This window comes from Argentina silus (assembly GCF_951799395.1).
Source record: "Argentina silus genome assembly, chromosome: 3".
In the NCBI taxonomy this organism is placed as follows: domain Eukaryota; kingdom Metazoa; phylum Chordata; class Actinopteri; order Argentiniformes; family Argentinidae; genus Argentina; species Argentina silus.
The window spans coordinates 1,032,527-1,050,499 of record NC_139657.1 but is presented as its reverse complement, the minus strand read 5'-3'; the positions used below and the strand labels follow the sequence as shown (position 1 = coordinate 1,050,499).

At 41.3% G+C, this 17,973-nt stretch overlaps 2 protein-coding genes across 2 annotated transcripts; both read left to right on the top strand.

The window, feature by feature from the left end:
- The first annotated feature begins 1,500 nt into the window (after nucleotides 1–1,500).
- On the top strand, nucleotides 1,501–8,915 carry LOC310801869 (uncharacterized protein). Its single transcript, XM_083666037.1, has 3 exons — nucleotides 1,501–1,640; nucleotides 4,854–5,093; nucleotides 6,090–8,915. The coding sequence occupies exons 2-3, from the start codon at nucleotides 4,877–4,879 to the stop codon at nucleotides 7,520–7,522; spliced, it is 1,650 nt and encodes a 549-aa protein (XP_083522163.1). The 5' UTR covers nucleotides 1,501–1,640; nucleotides 4,854–4,876; the 3' UTR covers nucleotides 7,523–8,915.
- Nucleotides 8,916–9,198: 283 nt separating this feature from the next.
- On the top strand, nucleotides 9,199–16,609 carry LOC310802610 (uncharacterized protein). Its single transcript, XM_083667074.1, has 3 exons — nucleotides 9,199–9,338; nucleotides 12,552–12,791; nucleotides 13,788–16,609. Exons 2-3 carry the CDS (start codon nucleotides 12,575–12,577, stop codon nucleotides 15,218–15,220), a joined length of 1,650 nt encoding a protein of 549 aa, XP_083523200.1. The 5' UTR covers nucleotides 9,199–9,338; nucleotides 12,552–12,574; the 3' UTR covers nucleotides 15,221–16,609.
- The last annotated feature ends 1,364 nt before the right edge of the window (nucleotides 16,610–17,973 follow it).

Below are 17,973 nucleotides of genomic sequence, written 5' to 3'. Positions count from 1 at the left end.
TACATTCTAAAAATAGAATGCATATCTTATTTGACGCCAAATTAACAACAGAGGTTACTAAAAATGTATTTCATCAAAATACAAAGAGGAAGTGAGTGTGTTTTACAGCATAATGAGTGATTTATCCAAGACCATTCAACTCTTGCAGTTTACCCACAGCATTACTCCATTGCTCTGCTGTGGATTACCCAGAATCCCCTAGTTTTATATGACAGGAGGATTTCCTCACTGTGCCAGAAGGTGACGTTGTGCCCATTTACGCAGGAATTTAACCATAACTTGTTTCTACTGTTACATAGGCATAAATGCTTACACGTAGCATTGTGTTCCGACAGATAGCGCAACACTGACCTGTCTCAAAGCGGTACATTAGAAGAGTGGCGCTAATGAAGGGGTCCATCTTCTATTGGCTGACGCTGATGGAGACTCAAACAGTTCCTACACGCAAACCTATGGAGCAGGTTGCCAGGCGACCGTTTGCCTGCCTGGGTGGTGTGGTGGATGTCTAGCTTTTACCACTCTGTGCTTCAGCCTTTCGGAGGTGAGATTCAAGAAACAAACCACTCCCTCCGAAACCACAGCTATCCATGTGGTAATCATACAGCATTCCTCAGAACAAAGGCTATAGAACTTTAGAGGTGTGGCAAGAGAAAATGTAATCACAGTATTCACACAAGTTGTATCAGTCGTATGAAAGTATATCCTTCAAACAGTTCTATCAATGTATTTTCCATAACACTATTTAAACAACTCTGAACCTGTGTGAGGAAAGAGTTGTATAATAATGGATTTGGTCAATGTACTTGTAGTAACCACGTGTTCTGCGCATGTTTCATGTATCGTGAACACTCTCATGTCTTAGAAAGCAAGGGCTTGTTGTAGCTTCTTACTTGAACAACAGGAAAACCACAAGTCAGGGCGCCACGGCCAACTTGCTCAGCTTCCACCACAGAGATGTGAATGTGCTCCTGTTGATAGACCATTGGGGAGTGATAACATCTTGTCTTATTGTTGTATTAGTATAAAACAGTGTGATGGGGAAGTAATCCCTAAGAACTGAGGTAGAGTTTTGCTTTATATGTCGCTTCTCGAAGAGCTGTGAATAAACTGAAGAGACTTTGTTTCATCACATCGTGTACCCTTCGTGGATAATTATTGTGAGCCAAGCAACTCACGTGTCTTTATTATTGACTTCTACGACAAGACACATCTGTATGTCACCCATCATGGTTGAAACTCAATTGATTCATAGTCTAGAAGTGTAGCTGAGTACAGTGGTATTAAAATCACATTTGGCCTTGGAAATGTTTATCGTTATTTAGTATTTCTGAATGCTTAAACAAGTTTAACGTGGGCGCTTTTATTGTGAAGAAACAGACCCGCTCAGTGGGCGGAGTTCCTCTATCATCGTTCACAACACAGCTCCGGAAAGGAACGGCCCACTGATGATGTCATCAACAGACGACAACGTGCTCGTCACATCCTTCATTCCTCACGGACGCATGTTTACTACTACAAATGTGGACGTCGAGGTAGCTAGCTTGTAAGAATTTTCTTTTATTTCTGGAGTGATCAGACGTCCGACAGTCCAGGTTTGAGCAGCGTACACCGGTATCTCGACATTGCTGAACATTCAAAATGTAAGTAACAAAAATGTAAAATTGCGAGTTACAACTGCAACTGGAGGCTTCACCCGGGTTGCTCAAAAATACAGACGAACACAAGAACACCGCCGCGTTCTATCGCTGAATAAAAACCTGCTTCAAGATATCTGACTTGTGAGTTGTTGTTCTTTCTTGCGGAAACTTTAAATTATGTTAAAATAGTAATCAGAAGAGATGTTGCATCTGTTTGATCCGTTTTTTTCATATCAACATTCCGCAAGAAAGAGCAACAGCAAACACGGAGAACTGTCCTTTGTGCAACTTGTGTGAGGCCGTGGATTGCAGTTGCAACGATCACAATGGCTGCTCTGAATGAGGTCGATATGGGATAGACTAAATATCAGAGTAAATAACAGTGATATTATTAGCCTTAATAGGCTACATTTACAAAGGCTGAATAAATGAGTCACTTTGAAAGCTGTTGACTTCTGTTACAGTATGTCCTGGTATCCAATCTACACCTTATTATCTATGAAATATTGCAGAATAACATTCAAGTGAAGTTTGATAAAAGCTTGTTGTTAGATAACTAGAAGAAGAAGCTTTTGTAGGCTTGTAAAGTCTTGTTTAGGTAGTTGAAAAAAGTTTGATGGTTTGGGCAATAGATACTGTCAAGTTACTCTTAATAAGAGGTTCACACAACGACGTATTCGGAGTGTATTTATTCAGCAACTCAGAACAGCAGCAGTCGGCTAACGTGCATGAACAGAACTCCCGCTCTTTCTCCCGTACCGACGTGCGTGACGTCACTCCCCATTCCTTCAAAATAAAGGCACTGCTTACTCTATTATACCATAATACAGACAGTCTTGTTATGGTAGCGAATACATATAATGGTATAGAAAGATAAAACAATGAAGATGTTATTCAGTATGGATTATACTGAGTGAAGCAGTAGTGACTGGTGAAAGGAAGAAAGGATGATGCTAGGTAGTTGAAAGGTTAGTGTCGTGGAAATCTAAGGATGTTGGTGGTTGGAACATATTAACAAGAATAAGCATATCTGTGTTCCAACCAAGGACAAGGGATGTTGGCAGTTCCAACCATTGTGTCGAAAACAGGTGAGACAAGTACTGTTTTCAACCTTCGGGCCCGTTTTCCCCAGTAACAATGTCAGCCTTACCTAAAGGGCAAGGCCTAGTACGTTCTTTTAAACAATGCAGCAGTATTCTATCTAAAACATTTCTATATTTCTGTCACATTAGATAGATAGAAGGTTAGACGGATAGTATGTTAGAAGGTCGTAGATAGACAGACAGGAAGGATGGATGGATGGATGAGCCTGGGGTAGTTCAGTCGAGTGGGTAAAGGGATGGTTGAGTGGGAGAGTGGGTTTGTGAAGGAGTTGAGAGTGGGGAAGAACTTGTAGCCAAGAGAGTGTTGTTGTGTAATCATTCTAAGAATGTGTTCTGCAGGTCTTTTCAGGTCCTGAAAGTTCCATAGCAGTTGCAGTAACAAAGGAGCTAACAGAATGTTGGTGTAAATCAACATTCCATCATGTTAACTGGATGAGAGGTTTTGGACTTACAAAAAGCTTAATAGTTAAAACAGTTGAATAGGTATCAAAAACAAAAGTCATAACACGAGTTAGACGTCTCTGCATGTTTTAAAGTTGGATTTGTGTGAATAGCTTGTTGTAGGAGTAGCAACAGGTGGAAGAATTGGAACTAGAGAAATAACTTCCAAAAGTAACTTATAGACGCTAACGTAAGATGTACTATATAATAATACATAACACTACGCTGCAGATACACTTCAACTACACACTCTACTGCCAATCGCCCCCTGCTGGTTCTATAACCGCATTGCATGAAAATGCGCCTTTAAGGGAGATTCTCAATGCAGGAAAAACTCTATCCTGTATTGGGTCCAATTAACTACCCTCTACCAGAATGGTTTTAAACCCATGAGGGGAATGTGTGTGCACCATTCAGCCAGAGGGGTAGCAGCCCAGTCAATGTGAAAGACGCTTTCCAATAACAATTCATAGTAGTTCATATTCTTTGTTAGGTGTTTGGTAATCTGGATGTTTGTGAAATTAACTCTCAACTATGTGTGCCTCATTCTTTGTTTACATTACACAGATGCCTATACCGACACATGCACAGCCTGAACTGCTTCACCATGTATTATTCTAGCCCCTGGTTACACTATACTGGCCTCTATATTATTATAATATTATCTTGATGTCTACAAATGCAAGAGGAGTACGAGAACAACCCTTGCATACTAAAGCCTGTTAGTGTCACGCCCCCATTATGCCGGAGAGGCTGCCTGTTGTAATGTAGGTTCGAATTCCGAATTAAGTTAGTGATGAGCTCTTACATCTCAATATAAGCCACTATATACTATTACTTATTGGATTTTATTTATTTATTTATTAGTTAAGGAACAAATGATGTCCCTTTTTCCACTTTTACCCATACTGGGTCCAATTGACTAAGCTTTGGCAGAATGGTTTTGTGAGAAAACGTGTTCTTTATTTGAAGGAGAAGACAAACTACTTTTAGCTACTTTTAGCTATTTCCCAACTACATGTCAGAATTCTAGGCTTGTACAAGGACCACTTTTGGAGAAGAAAATCACAGTCAGCAAGTTGTTAATCTGTAACCAACCCTCCAAAAATGGATGCATTCAAACAGTCAAACAAAGCATTTACGGAATACAAAGTGATTGTGATTGGCTATTTGGTTGGGGAGGAACCTGGTTTAGACTTGGCATCCCTTGTTGTTCACGGGCTGGTCACACCATTCATCCCATCTGCGGAGTCAGCACCCTGTTAGAGATAAGATACCTACTCTGGTATGTCCTCCCTAGCCTGGTACTTTTCCACTATAGCTCTTTGTGTAAGCGTGTGTTGCAACATCTTTCTTGATGACCTGGCTTGACCTCTCCATGTATTAATCTAAAGTACTATGGGACTAATGCTTGATTCATCTCTCATTTATCAACAGGCCATCACATTAGTAAATTTAGCACACTGCAGTAATGTATTTCTAACAGTTTTAAACCCATGAGGGGAATGTGTGTGCACCATTCAGCCAGAGGGGTAGCAGCCCAGTCAATGTGAAAGACGCTTTACAATAACAATTCATAGTAGTTCATATACTCTTAGGTGTTTGGCAATCTGAATGTTTGTGAAATTAACTCTCCACTATGTGTGTCTCGTTCTTTGTTTACACTACACAGATCCACCTCACAGCCCAGCTACCATGTCTGAACCCAAGTCCACAGAGACCCTGGCTTCTGGCTGTGGTTCTCCAGCCCAGACAAGCACACAGCAGGGTCCAGAGATGGTGGCAGTGAAGCTGGAGGACTGCAGTCAAACACTTGAACACAATGTGGTAGAGGAAGAGGAAGAAGAAGAAGTGATGGTGAAAGAAGAGGAGGGAGGAGAGGATTTACCAGAGACAGACAGTGAGTTGGATGGTGAGTTCATGAACTTGGCTAATATTATAATTGTATTTATTGTACATTATTGCTCTGTTGTTAATTGTGTATTCGGAATGGGTCCTTATTTATTATTACCATTACCTACTCATAAGAGGCTATCTGAAATAGGCATGGATCAGGCTTCATGTAGCTGTATTGAAAATGATTTAACGGACAGAACGCAGTGTGTCTTAACTGATGATGTTAATTCAGGTTTTCTTACAACAAACAGTGTCCCACAAGGATCGATTCTTGGTCAGGTTCTTTTTACATTAAGAATATTGGATTATCTGTAGATAATTGGAACCTGCATTTATATGATGATGACATTGTTGTAGATGCTATTGCCCCCACGATTGACCAGGCTCTTTCTGAGCTACAGTCTGCATTCACTGTCCTATAGAAAGCATTTATTGGGCTGAAATTGGTTCTAAATGCTGGAAAAACTAAGTATATGTTGTTTACCAAATCATAGAAAAATGTATCTGATTCATGCATATGTACTTTAGTTGGTGCCCCCATTGAGCGTGTCCCCACTTATAAATACCCGGGCATTTGGTTTGACTAAGAGGTGAAGTTTAGAAACATACAGAAGAGCTTGTTAAAAAGCTAAGATATGCGGTGGGCTTCTTTTAAAGGAATAGATCTTGGTTTTCCCTGAACAGCAGAAATCAGATCAACTGTGCAGTAAACCTTCATGCCAGTGCTTGATTCTGGTGATATCATTTACCAAAATGCAGCAGCCACTACTCTTAAACGCAATTTAGGGTGTTGATCGAGGACCTCTTTGGTGATTGTTTCTCTTCATATATTTTGGTTTTATATGATGTATTTAACGTTGTTGTATTTTTTGTATGTGTTTTGTTATTGTGTAAATATTGTGGACAGGGTGCACCTGCAAAAGAGGCCTTGGTCTCAGTGTGTTTTCTCCTGTATAAATAAAGGTTGAATATAATCTTGGTTTTAATCCTGTATATGTTCCTTTGCTTACAGGAGAGAGCTCCAACCCAGGCTCAGACAGCGAGCCCAGCTCCACCACATCAGGAAACCATAAACAACCACAGGCTCACAGAGGAGAACATACTTACCCTCACCCTGGGAAGAGTTTAGCTTCCCCTAGCACCCTAAAACAACATCAGAGGATACACACAGGAAAGAAGCCACGCAACTGCTCCCAGTGTGGGAAAGGTTTTACTGACTTAGGAAACCTAAAGAGACATCAAAGAATACACACAGGAGAGAGGCCATACCACTGCTCCCAGTGTGGGAAGGGTTTTACTGACTTAGGAAAACTAAAGACCCATCAAAGAATACACACAGGAGAGAGGCCATACCACTGCTCCCAGTGTGGGAAGGGTTTTCCTCGCTTAGATACCCTAAAGATACATCAAAGAATACACACAGGAGAGAGGCCATACCACTGCTCCCAGTGTGGGAAGAGTTTTACTTACTCAGGAAGCCTAAAGAAACATCAAATAATACACACAGGAGAGAGGCCATACCACTGCTCCCAATGTGGGAAGAGTTTTACTGTGTTAGAATACCTAAAGAACCATCAAAGAATACACACACGAGAGAGGCCATACCACTGCTCCCAGTGTGGGAAGGGTTTTCGTCGCTTAGAAACCCTAAAGATACATCAAAGAATACACACAGGAGAGAGGCCATACCACTGCTCCCAGTGTGGGAAGAGTTTCAGCCAACTAGGAGGCCTGAAGATGCATCAGAGAAGACACACGGGAGAGAGGCCATACCACTGCTCCCAGTGTGGAAAGAGTTTTTCTGATTCAGGAATGCTAAAGACACATCAAAGAATACACACAGGAGAGAGGCCATACCACTGCTCCCAGTGTGGAAAGAGTTTTACTGAGTCAGGATCCCTAAAGACACATCAAAGAATACACACAGGAGAGAGGCCATACCACTGCTCCCAGTGTGGGAAGAGTTTTATTCACTCAGGATCCCTAAAGACACATCAAAGAATACACACAGGAGAGAGGCCATACCACTGCTCTCAGTGTGGGAAGAGTTTTACTAGGTCAGGAAAGCTAAAGGAACATCAAAGAATACACACAGGAGAGAGGCCATACCACTGCTCCCAGTGTGGGAAGAGTTTTACTAGGTCAGGAAAGCTAAAGGAACATCAAAGAATACACACAGGAGAGAAGCCATACCACTGCTCCCAGTGTGGGAAGAGTTTTACTGACTCAGGATCCCTAAAGACACATCAAAGAATACACACAGGAGAGAGGCCATACCACTGCACCCAATGTTGGAAGAGTTTTACTGTGGCACAATCCCTAAAGACCCATCAACGAATACACACAGGAGAGAGGCCATACCACTGCTCCGAGTGTGGGAAGAGTTTTACTGCGTCAGAATACTTAAAGAGCCATCAAAGAATACACACAGGAGAGAGGCCATAGCACTGCTCCCAGTGTGGGAAGAGTTTCAGTTATGCAAAAGAGTTAAAAATGCATCAGATTATACCCACAGGAGAGAGGCCATACACCTGCTCCCAGAGAGAGTGAGAGAAATATATGTTTTTTGGTTTAATTTGTTTTGTGTATTATCTTGTTAAATTTCTTTTTGTTTACAGTATATCAGCTGTCGCCGAGGGCGAGATTAGTATGGCCTTTTCCCGGCCTAAACACCATTCCCAACGTTACCCAGTTAAGCACAGCAGGATCGGCCCGAGGTTTGAGAGCAACCTTGGTGAATCACCATGACACTGCTAGAAAGAGAAAAAGCTTAGCAGCTGGGGGCCCAGCCTGACGAGGGACACCGCGGCTGCGGATGTTCCTGAAACACATTTTATCTTTGAACTATCCTTCAAATAGGTGCAACTGCATAACTGCTTATGAATGATAAGTTGATTAAAATAGGTGTAAACTGCATTACTGCTTATAAATGATAAGTTGATTCAAATGTGTGTCAACATATCTGGTTGGACCTCGTAGTGATAACGTTTTAATTGATACTGAAGTAGGCAACCAAATGCATTAATGTTTGACTGTATAATTCTTACTCAGGGATGATTACTGAAGTAGGCTAATCATGTGTGCTAATGATAATTGTATACCATATGTACTAAATGTTAACTTTGAGAAAGGCATAGATTAGTATGGGACAAAAATAGAGTAGAATTGCAGAAGTCCACAATAAGAAGTGGCCTTGAGTCCAGTTTGAGCAGGAGAGTGATAAGTATGTCTAGTAGACATAACAACAGGTGCCCTTAGGCCCATGACTAAGCATGGGTGCGAACTCAGGGTGATGTAATGAACTAGATCGAATTCTATGCCTGACGAAATGAACTAGATGAGAAAGGGTGGGGGTAAAGGAAAGCCCCATTGCAAATTATAAAAAGAGCTCCCTAGAGCAGTACAACGGTCATTCCCCGCTGCGGAGCGTAACACCAGAAGGCCCGGAGCAGGACTGAGTGTGTTGAAGACTACCCCGGAGTGGAAACTGGAGTTTTTCATACTCTAGCACCCGAGCAGGATCTCCTTGTCCGGAGCTCACACTCTGATTGAATTCTGACTGTCGGCCTCGCCACACTAGTACAACGGAGGACCTTGGCAGACCTTTGTTTGTATAACAACAGCTCTGGCGGATAGAGGAACCGGCTATGCTCGACGGGGTGAAACTGGGACTTCTCTAAATTTCACAGGCAGAGTAGGGACAGACTGATATGTTTTATTATTTTCTAATTTTTATCATTTTTGAATACTAGCATTTTACCGTTTAATCACTCTGCCTGTAATGCTGCAATGTTTTAAGCCATAATTAAAGAATTCTACGACAAGACACATCTGTATGTCACCCATCATGGTTGAAACTCAATTGATTCATAGTCTAGAAGTGTAGCTGAGTACAGTGGTATTAAAATCACATTTGGCCTTGGAAATGTTTATCGTTATTTAGTATTTCTGAATGCTTAAACAAGTTTAACGTGGGCGCTTTTATTGTGAAGAAACAGACCCGCTCAGTGGGCGGAGTTCCTCTATCATCGTTCACAACACAGCTCCGGAAAGGAACGGCCCACTGATGATGTCATCAACAGACGACAACGTGCTCGTCACATCCTTCATTCCTCACGGACGCATGTTTACTACTACAAATGTGGACGTCGAGGTAGCTAGCTTGTAAGAATTTTCTTTTATTTCTGGAGTGATCAGACGTCCGACAGTCCAGGTTTGAGCAGCGTACACCGGTATCTCGACATTGCTGAACATTCAAAATGTAAGTAACAAAAATGTAAAATTGCGAGTTACAACTGCAACTGGAGGCTTCACCCGGGTTGCTCAAAAATACAGACGAACACAAGAACACCGCCGCGTTCTATCGCTGAATAAAAACCTGCTTCAAGATATCTGACTTGTGAGTTGTTGTTCTTTCTTGCGGAAACTTTAAATTATGTTAAAATAGTAATCAGAAGAGATGTTGCATCTGTTTGATCCGTTTTTTTCATATCAACATTCCGCAAGAAAGAGCAACAGCAAACACGGAGAACTGTCCTTTGTGCAACTTGTGTGAGGCCGTGGATTGCAGTTGCAACGATCACAATGGCTGCTCTGAATGAGGTCGATATGGGATAGACTAAATATCAGAGTAAATAACAGTGATATTATTAGCCTTAATAGGCTACATTTACAAAGGCTGAATAAATGAGTCACTTTGAAAGCTGTTGACTTCTGTTACAGTATGTCCTGGTATCCAATCTACACCTTATTATCTATGAAATATTGCAGAATAACATTCAAGTGAAGTTTGATAAAAGCTTGTTGTTAGATAACTAGAAGAAGAAGCTTTTGTAGGCTTGTAAAGTCTTGTTTAGGTAGTTGAAAAAAGTTTGATGGTTTGGGCAATAGATACTGTCAAGTTACTCTTAATAAGAGGTTCACACAACGACGTATTCGGAGTGTATTTATTCAGCAACTCAGAACAGCAGCAGTCGGCTAACGTGCATGAACAGAACTCCCGCTCTTTCTCCCGTACCGACGTGCGTGACGTCACTCCCCATTCCTTCAAAATAAAGGCACTGCTTACTCTATTATACCATAATACAGACAGTCTTGTTATGGTAGCGAATACATATAATGGTATAGAAAGATAAAACAATGAAGATGTTATTCAGTATGGATTATACTGAGTGAAGCAGTAGTGACTGGTGAAAGGAAGAAAGGATGATGCTAGGTAGTTGAAAGGTTAGTGTCGTGGAAATCTAAGGATGTTGGTGGTTGGAACATATTAACAAGAATAAGCATATCTGTGTTCCAACCAAGGACAAGGGATGTTGGCAGTTCCAACCATTGTGTCGAAAACAGGTGAGACAAGTACTGTTTTCAACCTTCGGGCCCGTTTTCCCCAGTAACAATGTCAGCCTTACCTAAAGGGCAAGGCCTAGTACGTTCTTTTAAACAATGCAGCAGTATTCTATCTAAAACATTTCTATATTTCTGTCACATTAGATAGATAGAAGGTTAGACGGATAGTATGTTAGAAGGTCGTAGATAGACAGACAGGAAGGATGGATGGATGGATGAGCCTGGGGTAGTTCAGTCGAGTGGGTAAAGGGATGGTTGAGTGGGAGAGTGGGTTTGTGAAGGAGTTGAGAGTGGGGAAGAACTTGTAGCCAAGAGAGTGTTGTTGTGTAATCATTCTAAGAATGTGTTCTGCAGGTCTTTTCAGGTCCTGAAAGTTCCATAGCAGTTGCAGTAACAAAGGAGCTAACAGAATGTTGGTGTAAATCAACATTCCATCATGTTAACTGGATGAGAGGTTTTGGACTTACAAAAAGCTTAATAGTTAAAACAGTTGAATAGGTATCAAAAACAAAAGTCATAACACGAGTTAGACGTCTCTGCATGTTTTAAAGTTGGATTTGTGTGAATAGCTTGTTGTAGGAGTAGCAACAGGTGGAAGAATTGGAACTAGAGAAATAACTTCCAAAAGTAACTTATAGACGCTAACGTAAGATGTACTATATAATAATACATAACACTACGCTGCAGATACACTTCAACTACACACTCTACTGCCAATCGCCCCCTGCTGGTTCTATAACCGCATTGCATGAAAATGCGCCTTTAAGGGAGATTCTCAATGCAGGAAAAACTCTATCCTGTATTGGGTCCAATTAACTACCCTCTACCAGAATGGTTTTAAACCCATGAGGGGAATGTGTGTGCACCATTCAGCCAGAGGGGTAGCAGCCCAGTCAATGTGAAAGACGCTTTCCAATAACAATTCATAGTAGTTCATATTCTTTGTTAGGTGTTTGGTAATCTGGATGTTTGTGAAATTAACTCTCAACTATGTGTGCCTCATTCTTTGTTTACATTACACAGATGCCTATACCGACACATGCACAGCCTGAACTGCTTCACCATGTATTATTCTAGCCCCTGGTTACACTATACTGGCCTCTATATTATTATAATATTATCTTGATGTCTACAAATGCAAGAGGAGTACGAGAACAACCCTTGCATACTAAAGCCTGTTAGTGTCACGCCCCCATTATGCCGGAGAGGCTGCCTGTTGTAATGTAGGTTCGAATTCCGAATTAAGTTAGTGATGAGCTCTTACATCTCAATATAAGCCACTATATACTATTACTTATTGGATTTTATTTATTTATTTATTAGTTAAGGAACAAATGATGTCCCTTTTTCCACTTTTACCCATACTGGGTCCAATTGACTAAGCTTTGGCAGAATGGTTTTGTGAGAAAACGTGTTCTTTATTTGAAGGAGAAGACAAACTACTTTTAGCTACTTTTAGCTATTTCCCAACTACATGTCAGAATTCTAGGCTTGTACAAGGACCACTTTTGGAGAAGAAAATCACAGTCAGCAAGTTGTTAATCTGTAACCAACCCTCCAAAAATGGATGCATTCAAACAGTCAAACAAAGCATTTACGGAATACAAAGTGATTGTGATTGGCTATTTGGTTGGGGAGGAACCTGGTTTAGACTTGGCATCCCTTGTTGTTCACGGGCTGGTCACACCATTCATCCCATCTGCGGAGTCAGCACCCTGTTAGAGATAAGATACCTACTCTGGTATGTCCTCCCTAGCCTGGTACTTTTCCACTATAGCTCTTTGTGTAAGCGTGTGTTGCAACATCTTTCTTGATGACCTGGCTTGACCTCTCCATGTATTAATCTAAAGTACTATGGGACTAATGCTTGATTCATCTCTCATTTATCAACAGGCCATCACATTAGTAAATTTAGCACACTGCAGTAATGTATTTCTAACAGTTTTAAACCCATGAGGGGAATGTGTGTGCACCATTCAGCCAGAGGGGTAGCAGCCCAGTCAATGTGAAAGACGCTTTACAATAACAATTCATAGTAGTTCATATACTCTTAGGTGTTTGGCAATCTGAATGTTTGTGAAATTAACTCTCCACTATGTGTGTCTCGTTCTTTGTTTACACTACACAGATCCACCTCACAGCCCAGCTACCATGTCTGAACCCAAGTCCACAGAGACCCTGGCTTCTGGCTGTGGTTCTCCAGCCCAGACAAGCACACAGCAGGGTCCAGAGATGGTGGCAGTGAAGCTGGAGGACTGCAGTCAAACACTTGAACACAATGTGGTAGAGGAAGAGGAAGAAGAAGAAGTGATGGTGAAAGAAGAGGAGGGAGGAGAGGATTTACCAGAGACAGACAGTGAGTTGGATGGTGAGTTCATGAACTTGGCTAATATTATAATTGTATTTATTGTACATTATTGCTCTGTTGTTAATTGTGTATTCGGAATGGGTCCTTATTTATTATTACCATTACCTACTCATAAGAGGCTATCTGAAATAGGCATGGATCAGGCTTCATGTAGCTGTATTGAAAATGATTTAACGGACAGAACGCAGTGTGTCTTAACTGATGATGTTAATTCAGGTTTTCTTACAACAAACAGTGTCCCACAAGGATCGATTCTTGGTCAGGTTCTTTTTACATTAAGAATATTGGATTATCTGTAGATAATTGGAACCTGCATTTATATGATGATGACATTGTTGTAGATGCTATTGCCCCCACGATTGACCAGGCTCTTTCTGAGCTACAGTCTGCATTCACTGTCCTATAGAAAGCATTTATTGGGCTGAAATTGGTTCTAAATGCTGGAAAAACTAAGTATATGTTGTTTACCAAATCATAGAAAAATGTATCTGATTCATGCATATGTACTTTAGTTGGTGCCCCCATTGAGCGTGTCCCCACTTATAAATACCCGGGCATTTGGTTTGACTAAGAGGTGAAGTTTAGAAACATACAGAAGAGCTTGTTAAAAAGCTAAGATATGCGGTGGGCTTCTTTTAAAGGAATAGATCTTGGTTTTCCCTGAACAGCAGAAATCAGATCAACTGTGCAGTAAACCTTCATGCCAGTGCTTGATTCTGGTGATATCATTTACCAAAATGCAGCAGCCACTACTCTTAAACGCAATTTAGGGTGTTGATCGAGGACCTCTTTGGTGATTGTTTCTCTTCATATATTTTGGTTTTATATGATGTATTTAACGTTGTTGTATTTTTTGTATGTGTTTTGTTATTGTGTAAATATTGTGGACAGGGTGCACCTGCAAAAGAGGCCTTGGTCTCAGTGTGTTTTCTCCTGTATAAATAAAGGTTGAATATAATCTTGGTTTTAATCCTGTATATGTTCCTTTGCTTACAGGAGAGAGCTCCAACCCAGGCTCAGACAGCGAGCCCAGCTCCACCACATCAGGAAACCATAAACAACCACAGGCTCACAGAGGAGAACATACTTACCCTCACCCTGGGAAGAGTTTAGCTTCCCCTAGCACCCTAAAACAACATCAGAGGATACACACAGGAAAGAAGCCACGCAACTGCTCCCAGTGTGGGAAAGGTTTTACTGACTTAGGAAACCTAAAGAGACATCAAAGAATACACACAGGAGAGAGGCCATACCACTGCTCCCAGTGTGGGAAGGGTTTTACTGACTTAGGAAAACTAAAGACCCATCAAAGAATACACACAGGAGAGAGGCCATACCACTGCTCCCAGTGTGGGAAGGGTTTTCCTCGCTTAGATACCCTAAAGATACATCAAAGAATACACACAGGAGAGAGGCCATACCACTGCTCCCAGTGTGGGAAGAGTTTTACTTACTCAGGAAGCCTAAAGAAACATCAAATAATACACACAGGAGAGAGGCCATACCACTGCTCCCAATGTGGGAAGAGTTTTACTGTGTTAGAATACCTAAAGAACCATCAAAGAATACACACACGAGAGAGGCCATACCACTGCTCCCAGTGTGGGAAGGGTTTTCGTCGCTTAGAAACCCTAAAGATACATCAAAGAATACACACAGGAGAGAGGCCATACCACTGCTCCCAGTGTGGGAAGAGTTTCAGCCAACTAGGAGGCCTGAAGATGCATCAGAGAAGACACACGGGAGAGAGGCCATACCACTGCTCCCAGTGTGGAAAGAGTTTTTCTGATTCAGGAATGCTAAAGACACATCAAAGAATACACACAGGAGAGAGGCCATACCACTGCTCCCAGTGTGGAAAGAGTTTTACTGAGTCAGGATCCCTAAAGACACATCAAAGAATACACACAGGAGAGAGGCCATACCACTGCTCCCAGTGTGGGAAGAGTTTTATTCACTCAGGATCCCTAAAGACACATCAAAGAATACACACAGGAGAGAGGCCATACCACTGCTCTCAGTGTGGGAAGAGTTTTACTAGGTCAGGAAAGCTAAAGGAACATCAAAGAATACACACAGGAGAGAGGCCATACCACTGCTCCCAGTGTGGGAAGAGTTTTACTAGGTCAGGAAAGCTAAAGGAACATCAAAGAATACACACAGGAGAGAAGCCATACCACTGCTCCCAGTGTGGGAAGAGTTTTACTGACTCAGGATCCCTAAAGACACATCAAAGAATACACACAGGAGAGAGGCCATACCACTGCACCCAATGTTGGAAGAGTTTTACTGTGGCACAATCCCTAAAGACCCATCAACGAATACACACAGGAGAGAGGCCATACCACTGCTCCGAGTGTGGGAAGAGTTTTACTGCGTCAGAATACTTAAAGAGCCATCAAAGAATACACACAGGAGAGAGGCCATAGCACTGCTCCCAGTGTGGGAAGAGTTTCAGTTATGCAAAAGAGTTAAAAATGCATCAGATTATACCCACAGGAGAGAGGCCATACACCTGCTCCCAGAGAGAGTGAGAGAAATATATGTTTTTTGGTTTAATTTGTTTTGTGTATTATCTTGTTAAATTTCTTTTTGTTTACAGTATATCAGCTGTCGCCGAGGGCGAGATTAGTATGGCCTTTTCCCGGCCTAAACACCATTCCCAACGTTACCCAGTTAAGCACAGCAGGATCGGCCCGAGGTTTGAGAGCAACCTTGGTGAATCACCATGACACTGCTAGAAAGAGAAAAAGCTTAGCAGCTGGGGGCCCAGCCTGACGAGGGACACCGCGGCTGCGGATGTTCCTGAAACACATTTTATCTTTGAACTATCCTTCAAATAGGTGCAACTGCATAACTGCTTATGAATGATAAGTTGATTAAAATAGGTGTAAACTGCATTACTGCTTATAAATGATAAGTTGATTCAAATGTGTGTCAACATATCTGGTTGGACCTCGTAGTGATAACGTTTTAATTGATACTGAAGTAGGCAACCAAATGCATTAATGTTTGACTGTATAATTCTTACTCAGGGATGATTACTGAAGTAGGCTAATCATGTGTGCTAATGATAATTGTATACCATATGTACTAAATGTTAACTTTGAGAAAGGCATAGATTAGTATGGGACAAAAATAGAGTAGAATTGCAGAAGTCCACAATAAGAAGTGGCCTTGAGTCCAGTTTGAGCAGGAGAGTGATAAGTATGTCTAGTAGACATAACAACAGGTGCCCTTAGGCCCATGACTAAGCATGGGTGCGAACTCAGGGTGATGTAATGAACTAGATCGAATTCTATGCCTGACGAAATGAACTAGATGAGAAAGGGTGGGGGTAAAGGAAAGCCCCATTGCAAATTATAAAAAGAGCTCCCTAGAGCAGTACAACGGTCATTCCCCGCTGCGGAGCGTAACACCAGAAGGCCCGGAGCAGGACTGAGTGTGTTGAAGACTACCCCGGAGTGGAAACTGGAGTTTTTCATACTCTAGCACCCGAGCAGGATCTCCTTGTCCGGAGCTCACACTCTGATTGAATTCTGACTGTCGGCCTCGCCACACTAGTACAACGGAGGACCTTGGCAGACCTTTGTTTGTATAACAACAGCTCTGGCGGATAGAGGAACCGGCTATGCTCGACGGGGTGAAACTGGGACTTCTCTAAATTTCACAGGCAGAGTAGGGACAGACTGATATGTTTTATTATTTTCTAATTTTTATCATTTTTGAATACTAGCATTTTACCGTTTAATCACTCTGCCTGTAATGCTGCAATGTTTTAAGCCATAATTAAAGAATTTAACCTGCATTTAAAGGAACAGTTTTCACAATTTTAATTCTTAATTTTAATTTTTTAATTTTTATTATTATTTTTTATTATTTCTTATTTTTATATTTTTAGTCATTCGATCCCTCATAAGCCTTTTACCTCCTCCTGGTAACATAACATATTATAGACTACTGTGCATAATACATCTTAGGATCTGAAGGGTTATATCTGGCCCCTTATTACCTCCTTTGGGTAAATTATCCTTACCGATAAACCCTTTATCCGCAACCACACCAACTGGCACTCATATCAGATTAGAGCGGTCGTTAACCATAGAGACTACCCACTTCAGTGTACAGTTTTTAGGTTTGGGGAGATTTTTCAGTTCAGCTGAGGTGGGTAGAGGAAGATGGAGGAACTATGGGATGAAGACCGTTAACAGCGGAGTGAATCTAATCAACACCAACCTACATAGGATCAGTCAGCATCTGACAGGGTAAGACCCCTCAGGCTGAGGATCCATAACCAGTTATCTGAGGGTTGGTCGGGGGTTCTGTACAGAGCCTAAATTCCCGGGAGACACAGCCAACATCAAAATGAAATTTAAATGAACGTTGATTCTTTAGTCCAGGATGAACGTATTGGGATACATTGAGCCCTGAAGGAAAGAAGATATGATGATCAGAAATCTGATGATCTGTCTGCAGAGTTGAAATACCAGACACTATTCCTTGATATGGGCCCAATTTACTTGTGTATGCCTTTGCTGTCGTTCTGCCCCATGTCTGACTGTAGATTATTTTGGACTATCATGGCATATTATTGGTGTTAATCACACATAGACAAGGGACCTGCTGTCCTCTCACACCCATCTGTATGTGTCTATTGTGGAAAGATATGGACTTCCCTCAACCTGCAATGTCACCTGGTGTAATAATACTTTGATTTTACAGAATAACTAATGGTATAACATCAAATGTAACTAATCAGATGACTTGACGTTGATTTATGTTGAAATGGGTTAAAGCTGTTTCATGATTTGAAGGATGAAACTGATCTGTCTGTGTAACAAATAAAGTTGAAATGTAATGAATTGGAAAAGAAAGGAGAGAGAGAGGAATTAAGTTAAAGTGTTTTATGCTTGAATAAAGAATAACTCTGAAAACCAAAAGTTTTATTAGATTTATACTTACCACAGTACTTACCACCTGAATTGATGTGTTACTCTCCTTGCTAAACATAAAAAGATAGATTACACTGTGTATATTACACCAAAGGATCTGAATGGTTATTCTAGCCCCTGTATTGAAATATCCCCTTTGGATGAATCGTCCTCATCTATGAAATAAATTCCTGTAAACACACCAACTGTCACACCACTGAGCTGTCATTAACCATTGGGGCTTTCATATG

Excerpts from the sequence above, each read along its gene's own strand:
- LOC310801869 (XM_083666037.1), top strand. The coding sequence starts at position 4,877 with ATGTCTGAACCCAAGTCCACAGAGACCCTGGCTTCTGGCTGTGGTTCT. Across the intron at positions 5,094-6,089 it reads GACAGACAGTGAGTTGGATG|GAGAGAGCTCCAACCCAGGC; the intron begins GTGAGTTCATGA and ends CTTTGCTTACAG.
- LOC310802610 (XM_083667074.1), top strand. The coding sequence starts at position 12,575 with ATGTCTGAACCCAAGTCCACAGAGACCCTGGCTTCTGGCTGTGGTTCT. Across the intron at positions 12,792-13,787 it reads GACAGACAGTGAGTTGGATG|GAGAGAGCTCCAACCCAGGC; the intron begins GTGAGTTCATGA and ends CTTTGCTTACAG.